The sequence below is a fragment of the Anomaloglossus baeobatrachus genome, chromosome 11 (assembly GCF_048569485.1).
Source record: "Anomaloglossus baeobatrachus isolate aAnoBae1 chromosome 11, aAnoBae1.hap1, whole genome shotgun sequence".
NCBI lineage: Eukaryota > Metazoa > Chordata > Amphibia > Anura > Aromobatidae > Anomaloglossus > Anomaloglossus baeobatrachus.
In genome coordinates this window covers 152,218,463-152,232,000 of record NC_134363.1, presented here as the reverse complement: position 1 = coordinate 152,232,000, position 13,538 = coordinate 152,218,463, and the positions used below count along the sequence as shown (strand labels likewise).

The window sequence follows — 13,538 nt, the reverse complement described above, 5'->3', positions numbered from 1 at the left end:
ACAGAAAGAACTGGAATCAGCAGGTACAATTGTTTCAAAGAAAAGAACTAATGCACACCCCCCCACACACCCCTATGGCCTGTATGCACTCTCACCACACAAGGCTCCATTGCTAAACAAAAAGCATTTAAAGCTTACTCAAAGGTTAGACAAGCCTGTGAAATACTGGAAGAATATAGTCCGGTCGGCTGAGACCAAACTGAACTCTTTGGAGGTCATAATACACACCATGTTTGGAGGCCAAAAGGCAAGTCACCCCAAAAACAACAGTGGAGTGTGGAGGTGGGAACATCATGGTGCGGGGCTGGTTTTCAGTATACGGCACTGGCAAACTACATATAGTTAGAAAATTGGTGACGTGTTCAATACTTATTTCACCTGCTGTATATTTAGGCTCTTAGCATAGCTATGTACCAGGTACAGTGTCGGGGAGTTGTTAGTTTTAGGTTTATAATAGATAATATACATTACAGGAATTGTTCTCTTTACAACAACAAGTAAAAAATGAGGAAATGTTATTTCCAAGAACTGCCTCGTCACGTCCTCAGACGACAAATACCAACGCGGCTGATAACTTCTCCCTCTCGGAAAAAGCTGCTATTTCACCGACAGGATCGGTCTTTGGTTTTCAGTTGATCCTAAATGAATGGAACAGATGAAGGGTTGTGGCCCATTTAGAACAGCAAAGCGTTCGCAGGAAAGCTCATTACCGGCTATCAGCCCTCAGCAGACCGGCAAAGACTGAACAAGCCCTGCAGGATGTAAACACCATTTTTTCCCTTTAAATAAATGTATATTTGGCTAAAAATCATTTTTGCAATTGGGTTTTATAAAAAAAAATAGCTGTAGCACCCAGGCGTTGCCCGGGATAGTAACTGCCTGTCTGTCTCTTTGCCCATCTGTCTCTCTCTATCCGTCTCCCCACTGACATCTTATTACCTCACACATAAGCTTCTTCTACTAACAGTTTATTTTGTTCCTATAGCAACCACTGACCGTTGCTATTAATAGCCTGTAGCCCCCACCTCCATTCAGTTTAATGGAGGCAGGATTTTGGAGTGTAACTAAAGCGCGGGGTTAAACTTTCCCGTCAAAACAGTCTATGACATTCCCTGAGTCACATGAGGCGTCTGTGCAAAATTTCGTGATTGTAAATGCGACGGTGCGGATTCCTTTAGCGGACACACACACATACACTGAGCTTTACAGATTAGATGTGAACTTTTTGCCTTGTGTATAATCTGCATTGTATTGACTATTGCACAGTGCAGAATGTCAGGAGTGAGGAGGACAGGCAAAATGGAAAGAAGATGTGATCCTGGTAATAGGCAGCAACTATAAACCATGGGACAGACAAGAGCGAGTCCCTGATTCGGACGAACGAGCAAGTAACCGCTGCACCCAATCACTAGCTGTAAAGGTGGCCAACTCATCACTGCTGCTGCCAATCACTTGTAAGACTATGTGCGCACACAGCCGTTTTTTTATGCTGCGTTTTTGGCCGCAAAAACGCACTTGCGGCAAAAATGCACCGGTAAAAACTAATGCGTTGTTACCACGTTTCGGTGCGTTTTAGATCACTGCATTGCATGGGTGAAAAACGCAGTAAAACGCAGGAAAGAATTGACATGTCCATTTTTTTTAGCTCAAAATCGCAGCTAAAAAAAAAAAAAAAAAAAGTTGTGTGCGAACAGCAAAAATGAAAAGTCAGACTTTGCTGGGGGAAGCAAAGTCATGCAGTTTTGAGCCCAAAAATGCACCCGAAAAAATGTGCAAAAATGCAGCGAAAAACGCTCAGTGTGCACATAGCCTTAGGGTACGTTGCACACCATCAGTGTTTGCAGCATTTTGGACTCGCCGTTTTCCCTCTGTTTCCAAAATGCTGCATTGTACAGTAAAAGCACAGTGGATGAGATTTAAAGAAATCCCATGCACACTGTGCTTCTTTTATCTGGGGCGGCCTTCCGAGTTGCAGTGTCAATTTATACTTGTGGAGATGTAAGTGTTTCTCATCAGGGAGAAGATAGCGAAAGTAGTCAGCGCCCAGAATCCAGATTGTGGGCATGGACGCTGCGCTCTCTTACGGAAAACACTGGCGTCTCTGCAAGAGGAATGACGCTGCGTCTAGGACCTAGTGTCTCCGGATTGAGGAGACGGGTTTTAAGTGTTATTACTATAAAACGGGAAGGCTGAAGAACATTTTACCTTACATCTAAGGGTGCTTTTGTCTCGACGGGGCTTACAAACGAACGCCCCGCAAAACTGGACTCGAATGTATGTGCTGGTGGGGCCATTTACTATAATGGTCCATGTCCTCTGTTGTGCACCATTTTCGGGCATATAAGTCTACTGGAGGTGGACACCCAGATGGAGTAAACTGTATTTAGGTGTCCGCCTCCGAACATGGTGCACGACGACGGCGACTCCGTCTGATCCATCATAATCAATGAGTCTCTTGAAGGATACATCAAAATCCCATTTTGCGGGGGGGTTTGGACGTAAGCCCCAGTAGGACCACTGAACGGGGGAGAAGACGCCATGTGAAAGCGGCCTAATGGCTGAATAGGACAGCACGATACTCACTGGGATAATTTGTGCCTACTGTACACTTTGGTGGACAAGTGATCATGGGATGGGGGCGTTTAATATTTCCAGTAAAGGGTGGCGGCGTGCAATCACACATTACACAATGTTGTGGTGAGAGTATGAGGAAGGTGCGTTCCTGTTCCAGACTTACATGATGACTTTGGTGCGGAGGAAACCGCCGATGTAGCATGGCCGATACATTTTCCTTACGCCCACTTAAAAGTATTTAGGAGAGGTGCTCTCCCTTATAGGGATCACCACCAGCACAAAACAGACAGGAGAGCAATTAAGCAAAAAGATATGCTGGACAAGAGGGGGGTCAACCAAAATAATAATAATAATAATAATAATAATAATAATAATAATAATAATAATAATAATAATAATAATACAAAAAAACAAGCAATATTTTCCCTACATCCACCATCCACCACAAGACGGAAAATGATCACATGGCACATTTATCCAGTGAGTAAAAAAAAAAACAAAAAAAAAAACCTGGCTCTAAAATAATTATGCCACTCACAAGGACATGTGCATGATCAGCAGGTATCGTGCATCTCTCCATTTCTATCAAATACCTGCAGATCGTGCATCCTATAACGGGGACACTGATGGAACAGTTTTTTTTTCCCCCAGAATATTGCAGAAAACATGCTGTTGAACAAGCACGGTGGCTCAGTGGTCAGCACTGCAGTCTTGGGGTGGCTCAGTGGTCAGCACTGCAGTCTTGGGGTGGCTCAGTGGTCAGCACTGCAGTCTTGGGGTGGCTCAGTGGTCAGCACTGCAGTCTTGGGGTGGCTCAGTGGTCAGCACTGCAGACTTGCAGTGCTGGGGTCTTTAATTCAAATCCCCCCAAGGATGACATCTGCAAGGAGTTTGTATGTTCTCCCCGTGATTGTTCGGGTTTCCTCCCACACCAAAAACATACTGATAGGGAATTTAGATTGTGAGTTCCAATGGGGCAGTGATGCCAATGTATGTAAAGCGCTGTGGAGTTAATTTATGAGTGAATAAATATATTATATAAAATACCCAGTGAGAATGGAGCAGATTCTCACTTCTGCTCTATGCACATTCAGTTGCAGAAATTTGGCAAATTTTCAGCATGAAATCTGCTCCAAAATCTGCTTTGTAAAATATTCTTCAAAAGAATATTGGCCAATTTTAAGTTTCTGGAGCTTTTACTCACAGGACCAAATGGGGTAGGAATGAGCTCCTGGTGCCGAGGCTGCAGGTTGGGCACGGGCAGGTCGCCGGCATCGCTGTTCTGCGGGATGATGGGCCTGCGGAAAAGAAACAAGTCACATTGTATTATTTCTCCTGTACTTTATAGTGCGGCTCCATTTACAGATAATGTTATTCCCCAAATGTGAGCGTCGTCATTTGCAGTAATATTTTAGACTGTTTATAAAAGTCCCTTAATCATGTTCCAAATTACATAATATTATAAAAGACAGCGATAAAAAAAAAAAAAAAAACCACTTATGATCTTTGTCCCCCCATCAATCCTCTGTATGATATCACTACTAATAGTCACCGGATGATTAGTGATCTGTATACGCTGGGAGGGCAAAGATCAGGATCATCAAGCTTTCTTCTGTTCTTGGGCGCTACAAAAGTGTGTACAAAAGATAAATAAACTAGGCAAAAATAAAGAAATAAAAAAAAAATAAAAATATACACATACATACATACATACATACATACACACACACGCTGCTTTTTTGTGCTTTTCTTTGCATCTTTTCATGTTTCTTATCTATTGCGATAGGAAAAAAAAAAAAAAAAAAAAAAGCAGAAACAATTGACACGCTGCTTCTTTTTTCAGCAACAAAAAAAAAAAAAAGCAAGGAAAAAAAAAAAAAGAGGCAACGGGTGTACAGCCAGTCAGGATTCTCAGACTTTGTGATGATTTTTCCTTGCTTTTTATTTATTAAAAAAGCAAAAGGAACTTTGTTGCTTTCTTTATGTAATCATATTTTGATGAAAAAATTTCAATAAAAACAGATCATAAAAAAGCAAAGGAAAAAGAATGAAAATAGTCCTGTAGGCACAAGGTGTTATGCTTTTTTCATGCTTTTTTTATCTATTGACATAGGGAAAACACAGGAAAAAAAAAAAAAAAAAACAGAAAGTAGTGACAAAAGCTGCAAGGAAAAAAAGAAGCAACGTGCGCACAGCATTTCAGGATTCTAAGGCTAGTTTCACACTTGCGTTGGACGGCTTCCGTTGCATTGCGTTGTGTGACAGATGCAACGGATGTGTTGCATATAGTGGCACAACGGATGCTGCAAAACAACGGAATCAGTTTGGTTTTTTTTTTTACAGTTTACCGGCGGCAGACTATTGTGAACGATCAGCTGATCGCTCCAAGTAGCCGGCCGCCGGGTGATCAGCTGATCACTCGGCCGCCGAGAATGTGTGCGGGGGGCGGAGTGAGGAGTGGGTGGAGCCGAGCGGGGCCTTGGCGCTGAGGACAGGTGAGTGTGCGTGTATGTATGTATGTATGTATGTATGTGTATGTACATACATGCGGAGTGGAGTGCGGGAGGGGGCGGAGCCAAGCGGGGAAGTGTCGGGCTCCCTGCACACGTAGCGAGGGTAAATATCGGCAAAGCACTTTGCTTGGATACCCGATATTTACCTTGGTTACGGGTGCAGGGAGCCAGAGAGCATGCACAGTGAAATCCAACGGATTGCGCTGCTCAAAAAAACGTTACATGCTGCGTTCCTCCCGCCTGGCGCAGTGTCAAAATAACGACGCTGCGTCGTCCAGCGGATGCAACGCTGACACTTGCGTTACAGTGCGTCATCCATACAAGTCTATGGAGAATAGCGCAGTGCGTTAACGGACTGCGCTATTCTCCATAGTGACGGACTCCGCTGAACGCAAGTGTGAAAGTAGCCTCAGACTTTGCTGGGATGTGTTTTTCCTTGAAGTATTGATTAAGATCTGCAAGGAAAAAAAGCATGAAAAAGCAACGTGTGCACATATTTGTCTACAGTACATGCTTAAATCAAGGTCGTTTTATTCAACCCAAAAGCAGAAAAAAACAGCAGCATTTTTGCATTTCCTCATTGCGTTCAATGGTGAAAAAAGCAGCAAAAACACTGAAAGAATCGACACACTGTTTCTTTCAAAAAAAGCAGCAGTTTTCCATTTCAGTCAGGAAAAAAGCAATTGTGCATGAGATTTCTGGAATCTCTGGGGTTTGCCGATGCTGTAAGAATCAAAGCAGCTTTTAATTTGCATAAAACTAAATGAAAAAAACTTGCAAAAATGCAATGTGTGAACAAAGCCTAAAAGTAAAAACACAAAAAGCGCTCTAAAATATATATTATACATGTATATATCCCCCGATTTCACTAGTGGTATCTGCTATAATATGGATGCATGTTACATGGGCATATTGCGCTCTTGTAGTTACTCCTATAGACGTTTTTCAAAACCTATTTGGAAAAAAAAGGGGATACCCTTATAATGTATGTGTGCACACTGAGTATTTGGTTGCAGAAATTTCCTGTACCTTCTGGGAGGAAAACGCACCAAAAAACGAGGTGTGTTTTGATGTGTGTTTTTGTACCATGTGTTTTTTTTTCTTCAGAATAAGTCGATGGATTGAAGGGCTGAAAAACCACAGGGGAAACACATACAAAGAAGTGCCATGCTGCAGATTATTTCTGCAACCAATTCTGCAAGGAAAAAAGCAGCAACATGCGCACAACAGACTCCTCATAGACTTTACTAGCATAAGGATAGACATGCAGATTTGTAATAAAACTGCACGAAAAAAATGCATCAAAAAAACGCAGTGTGTGCACATGAGTGTTTTTTGTTTTTCATAGAAATAAACTTGAGGAATTTTCAGTAGTGTATTTTGACGCTGATTTTGAGCAAGATTTTAGATCGGATGCACAAAAAAAAAAAAATAAATAAAAAAAATAAAAATCGCAAATGTGGCCCCAGCCCTGGGCCCTGTGCAGAGGACGCTTTTTAGTCTAGATGGATCACACCCACCCAAACAAGGATGTGAATTGGGGGTCAGGAGCCCTGTAGGATATGGAGCAGACACAGTGCGCAAGGAGAATATACTGCAATATAGAGTTTTTACAGTGTAATATATTTTATTTTTTACAGAGAGAAATATATAATTTTTTTTTATACTATTTGAACAAATATATAAAAAATAAATATGATATATATATATATATATATATATATATATAAGAGCTGAAACTTTACTGCTGGCATTCACAATCCCAACCAAAAGGGTTTCACAAAATAATATGCTGTAATAGAGAGATATAATATGCAATAATGGAATCATTAGTAATATGGGTGACACGTGGGTGCTGTGTCCAGTGCTGATCTGTACAGAGCACCAGGCTCTTGGAAGGGGGGGGGAGAGGGGGGCACAATTATTTGCCCCTTATATCCATTTTCAGCACTAAGTTCTGCAAGGAATGAGTGCATGCATGCTGGGCCTTGTAGTCCATGCACCAGTCCAGTATACAGCATCCCTCCCTGTACAGACACAGCAGTTATTAGTTGTATAAGGAATGAGTGTATGCATGCTGGGCCTTGTAGTCCGTGCACCGGTCCCTGCCTGTACAGACATAGCATTTATTAGTGCATGCATGCTGGGCCTTGTAGTCCGTGCACCGGTCCCTGCCTGTACAGACATAGCGTTTATTAGTCCATGCATGCTGGGCCTTGTAGTCCGTGCACCGGTCCCTGCCTGTACAGACATAGCGTTTATTAGTGCATACATGCTGGGCCTTGTAGTCCGTGCACCGGTCCCTGCCTGTACAGGCATAGCGTTTATTAGTGCATGCATGCTGGGCCTTGTAGTCCGTGCACTGGTCCCTGCCTGTACAGACATAGCGTTTATTAGTGCATACATGCTGGGCCTTGTAGTCCGTGCACCGGTCCCTTCCTGTACAGACATAGCGTTTATTAGTCCATGCATGCTGGGCCTTGTAGTCCGTGCACTGGTCCCTGCCTGTACAGACATAGCGTTTATTAGTGCATGCATGCTGGGCCTTGTAGTCCGTGCACTGGTCCCTGCCTGTACAGACATAGCGTTTATTAGTGCATGCATGCTGGGCCTTGTAGTCTGTGCACTGGTCCCTGCCTGTACAGGCATAGCGTTTATTAGTGCATACATGCTGGGCCTTGTAGTCCGTGCACCGGTCCCTGCCTGTACAGACATAGCGTTTATTAGTGCATGCATGCTGGGCCTTGTAGTCTGTGCACCAGTCCCTGCCTGTACAGACATAGCATTTATTAGTGCATGCATGCTGGGCCTTGTAGTCCGTGCACTGGTCCCTGCCTGTACAGGCATAGCGTTTATTAGTGCATGCATGCTGGGCCTTGTAGTCTGTGCACTGGTCCCTGCCTGTACAGACATAGCATTTATTAGTGCATGCATGCTGGGCCTTGTAGTCCGTGCACTGGTCCCTGCCTGTACAGGCATAGCGTTTATTAGTGCATACATGCTGGGCCTTGTAGTCTGTGCACTGGTCCCTGCCTGTACAGACATAGCATTTATTAGTGCATGCATGCTGGGCCTTGTAGTCCGTGCACTGGTCCCTGCCTGTACAGACATAGCGTTTATTAGTGCATGCATGCTGGGCCTTGTAGTCCGTGCACCAGTCCCTGCCTGTACAGACATAGCGTTTATTAGTGCATGCATGCTGGGCCTTGTAGTCCGTGCACCGGTCCCTGCCTGTACAGACATAGCGTTTATTAGTGCATACATGCTGGGCCTTGTAGTCCGTGCACCGGTCCCTGCCTGTACAGACATAGCGTTTATTAGTGCATGCATGCTGGGCCTTGTAGTCCGTGCACCAGTCCCTGCCTGTACAGACATAGCATTTATTAGTGCATACATGCTGGGCCTTGTAGTCCGTGCACCGGTCCCTGCCTGTACAGACATAGCGTTTATTAGTGCATGCATGCTGGGCCTTGTAGTCCGTGCACTGGTCCCTGCCTGTACAGACATAGCGTTTATTACTGCATGTATGCTGGGCCTTGTAGTCCGTGCACTGGTCCCTGCCTGTACAGACATAGCGTTTATTAGTGCATGCATGCTGGGCCTTGTAGTCCGTGCACTGGTCCCTGCCTGTACAGGCATAGCGTTTATTAGTGCATGCATGCTGGGCCTTGTAGTCCGTGCACTGGTCCCTGCCTGTACAGACATAGCATTTATTAGTGCATGCATGCTGGGCCTTGTAGTCCGTGCACTGGTCCCTGCCTGTACAGGCATAGCGTTTATTAGTGCATACATGCTGGGCCTTGTAGTCTGTGCACTGGTCCCTGCCTGTACAGACATAGCATTTATTAGTGCATGCATGCTGGGCCTTGTAGTCCGTGCACTGGTCCCTGCCTGTACAGACATAGCGTTTATTAGTGCATGCATGCTGGGCCTTGTAGTCCGTGCACCAGTCCCTGCCTGTACAGACATAGCATTTATTAGTGCATACATGCTGGGCCTTGTAGTCCGTGCACCGGTCCCTGCCTGTACAGACATAGCGTTTATTAGTGCATACATGCTGGGCCTTGTAGTCCGTGCACCGGTCCCTGCCTGTACAGACATAGCGTTTATTAGTGCATGCATGCTGGGCCTTGTAGTCCGTGCACCAGTCCCTGCCTGTACAGACATAGCATTTATTAGTGCATACATGCTGGGCCTTGTAGTCCGTGCACTGGTCCCTGCCTGTACAGACATAGCGTTTATTAGTGCATGCATGCTGGGCCTTGTAGTCCGTGCACTGGTCCCTGCCTGTACAGACATAGCGTTTATTACTGCATGTATGCTGGGCCTTGTAGTCCGTGCACTGGTCCCTGCCTGTACAGACATAGCGTTTATTAGTGCATGCATGCTGGGCCTTGTAGTCCGTGCACTGGTCCCTGCCTGTACAGACATAGCGTTTATTAGTGCATGCATGCTGGGCCTTGTAGTCCGTGCACCGGTCCCTGCCTGTACAGACATAGCGTTTATTAGTGCATGCATGCTGGGCCTTGTTGTCCGTGCACTGGTCCCTGCCTGTACAGACATAGCGTTTATTAGTGCATGCATGCTGGGCCTTGTAGTCTGTGCACCGGTCCCTGCCTGTACAGACATAGCGTTTATTAGTGCATGCATGCTGGGCCTTGTAGTCCGTGCACCGGTCCCTGCCTGTACAGACATAGCGTTTATTAGTGCATGCATGCTGGGCCTTGTAGTCCGAGCACCGGCCCAACATACAGCGTCCCTCCCTGTACAGACACAGCGGTTAGTAGTTGTGTAATGAATCAGTGCATGCATGCTGGGACTTGTAGTCCGTGCACCGGTCCCTGCCCGTTCAGACATGGCGTTTATCCATAGGGCCGGCATACAGCGGGCTGCTGGTACCTGTGGTCCTCCATCCTGGAGGTGAGGCGTCTCCGGTACCTGCGGCTCCTCCAGACAGCACCGAGGCGGCTCCGCCCGACACCTGCGCCCTGCTGCTGCCCAGACTGGAGCAGTGAGAGCTCCGCGCACGGGGCGGCCTACAGCAGGCAGCACGGGGCGGCTCCCGGTGCATCATGGGACATGTAGTTTCTAAGGCCTGCACTGTAGTCAGTGATTATATTGCAGGATTTCGCTCATTTACTGGACGTTAAATAATTCCTTGGGGGGCTTCACTGGCACTATCGCTGCTGAGGAACCCCCCTAGCCCATCCCGTCCACTATTTTATTATCAAACTATCAATGGTATAAGAACTGAGCTGCAGTACCAGAGCGGGCCACTACACTGTTTATGGCGCTGTGGCGTTCCACTCCATGAGTTCTTTAACCCATACATTCCCACAATCAGTGTTGAGTTCACGAAGCTGATGCGTTTTTGATGCGTTTTTGGCTATATGGGCACGCTGCATGTTTGTGGTGACCATGCTGCATGTTTGTGGTGACCATGCTGCATCGTTGAGGTCCTCACAAAGATGCAGCCCAAAAAAGCTGCAACGTGTGGACAGAAAAACGGACATCTCATAGACTTTGCTGGGGAAGGAAATGCTTTCAATTTTGGGACCAAAACTGCATCCGAAAAAATGGTAATCGGGGCAAAAAACGCACAAGGCCGGGTATTTGCGCACGCTGCAGTTTTCACTGCAACCAAAACTGAACCTTGTCCCAGAGTGCCCGGAAATGCAAAAAAAACCCAAACGCTTGCGATGATGGTGCGTTTTTGGTTGCGGTTTTGGTGCGTTTGTTAATTCTGAATTTCATGCATTTTTTTTTGTGAAAAAATAGTGATGGGTTGACCAGACTGTGAAGTCCGATCCCCGCAGGTTCAAAGGCGCGCGCAGGGGTCGGACACTTGGGAAATAAAAAAAAAAAAAGTTAAAGAAAAAAAAATAAATTTAGTGCCTATTTACTTACCAGTCACCTGCGCGGCTGTACACTGCTCCTGCAGCCACTCATTCTTCTCCTGGGACCGCTCATTAGGCTCATGCATATTCACTGCTTCCCCCGCCCACCAGCATCTGTGATTGGTTGCAGTCAGCCTGTGCACACGCTGCTTCTTTTTTTTACCTTGCAGATTTTATTGCAGAACAAAGAAGCAGCATGTCAATTGTTTCTGTTTTTTTATGCGTTTTTATAATCCACTGCAATGCTTTATCACTATAGTGGATTATATCTGTACAGGTCGCCTCATGCACCATTCATACAGTATGGCGTGTGAGGCTCTCTGTAGCTCAGTAACCCAGGGTCATCATGGTGATGACCCAGGGTTGACATGGCAGCGATGGGGTCCTTGTGATTGGATTACAGTGACCCGATCGCCAGGGAGAGGTAAGCGATGTCTCTCCCTGTCTCCTGATGAGCGTAGTTTTCAGGGAGTTAAACTACTGGGAGCAGCACGGGTAGCTGAGAGATCAACATCAGCCGAAGACCCTACGGCGATTGCGGGTGTACAGCGCCTGAACCCCCGCCATCGCCATGACTAAAAAAAAAAATCAGGAAAAAACGTGCAAACGCAATAAAAAAAAGTGTGGGTTTTTTCGTGACAAAACTTCTGCACACAAAAAAGCAACATGTGCACATAGTCTTAGTCTACCTGACTGCTGCTAACAATCACAGGTCACAGCGATCCGGTAGCTTGTGAACTGATGAATGCATGCTAGTGTGGCACCCCTGAGGCTTCAGTCGCCACAGGGTACTGCATATCACTTAAGGTGCGGTACTTATCCTGGATCCAGAGGAGGTCGGCACCGGCACCACAACACACCAACTCATACACACAATCAGGTTGCCCTCCCCACTTGGGACCGGGCTAGGGTCGGGTCTTAAGGTAGTCACCAAACATGGGGAGCTGCCACCCACTAGTGACAGGGAACCGGGGGAGCAGTGGCCACCAGGGGGAGTTAGGAGGAGACACAACAGTTAGAGAGTTCTCCAGCTGGAGAGGAAAGGAGCAGACGGGTTTACCGTTCGCTCTGGTGGGACGCAGGAGTTAATACGGTCGCCGAGGGAAGAGCTTAATTGCTCCCTCGGGACCGGCGTAGTGCAGGGAACAGAATCCTAGGGTGGAACAGACTTCACGTTGTATCACCAGAATCTGCAGGACAGGGATATTGTACGTCCCTCTGGCCACCACAGTTCACGAAGCACAGTGCTACATAGGGTCCAGAGTCATGATCTAAGTCAGGCCCCACCATGGACCCGCGGCACCTGCATACAGGATGGGAGCAAAAATGTGGCACCCCTGAGGCTTCAGGCGCCACAGGGTATTGCATAATGCTTATACCGGGTCATGAAGGAGTTAACCATTGGTGTCTTTTCACTTACCCAACATCCAGCCAGTGAGTCAGCCAGTTACACAACTCAGGAAGCCAGCCAGGTTGGGAAATTCCCAGTTGCTGAGACAACCACTAGTGAATCATCAGAAAGGTGGGGGCTGCACTGAGGGACTAGGAACACACAGACAGTTTTATTTCAGAATAGTCTGAGACTCTGAATAACACGGTTGCAGGAGAGAGTGGTTGAGAGCTTCTCCTCCTAGAACCGGGCAAACTAGAAGAGGGCGAGAGGCAACCATTTGAGTTAGTGAGACAGAGGAGAACATGGTAGCTGGAGGTCGAGCCTAACCGTTCCCACAGTGCCAGCGCAGTCAGGGTGCAGAGCCCTGGGGTGGGACATATTCCACATTTGACCACGAGAATCTGCAGGGGATGGGTATTACAAGTCACATTGCCTACCACCACAGTTCCCGGAGCACAGTGCTACATAGGGTCCGGAGCCGAGAGCCGAGTCTGGCCCCACCGACCCGCGGCACCTGCAGATGGGACGGGACACTTTACAAGAACACCAGGGTCCCCAAGTTGCTTCAAGCCACGGGGATCCACAAGTAAGTGCAGAAGAGGAATGTCTCACACTCCACAGACACCGATGATTGCTTCTGATTTACCCGGGATCGGCTGGAGCCCATCGCGGCGGAGAGCGGCACCACCGGGGCATCTTACGAACTGTGAGTAAATAAAACTTTGAACCGCAGCCCCGGTGTCGTCTTTGTCACTGCTGGCGCCGGCGCCCCGCACTTCAGCGCCACCAGCCACCACTACTCTCCTCAACATCCTTCCCGGGGCCCGCTCCATCTGTGGGGAGCGATACCATCCTCGCTGCTACCACCATGAGCCCCAGAGGACGGCAACAGCAGCAGCAGCTACTTCCTGGCCGCATACCGCAGGTGGCGCTGCGACAGCAACCTCCAGCATCACCGCCTATACCCCTTTTATTGTGGACACCTCGGGGCACGAAAAATCCATAAATTAAAAATCCATAATTTAAATCCACGGTATCACGCCCGCAGGGGCTTGATACCACGGAAAGCCATGCAAACACCCACGGAGCGAAGCGACGCCCAGGGCCTAGACCCTCTGCTCATTTACATAGGGAACATGTGTCACGGCCGGGCGGTCGGGC

At 47.0% G+C, this 13,538-nt stretch overlaps 1 protein-coding gene across 1 annotated transcript in view; it reads right to left on the bottom strand.

Moving 5' to 3' along the window:
* Positions 1 to 10,147, bottom strand: part of LOC142256917 (uncharacterized) — an 88,161-nt gene extending 78,014 nt beyond the window's left edge. The window contains exons 1-2 of the mRNA XM_075328904.1: positions 9,987 to 10,147; positions 3,779 to 3,872 (exon numbers count right to left, since the gene is read on the bottom strand). Of these exons, the coding sequence (XP_075185019.1) occupies positions 3,779 to 3,872; positions 9,987 to 10,000 (108 nt within the window). The 5' untranslated portion in view covers positions 10,001 to 10,147. The remainder of the gene's footprint in view (positions 1 to 3,778; positions 3,873 to 9,986) is intronic.
* Between the last annotated feature and the right edge of the window lie 3,391 nt (positions 10,148 to 13,538).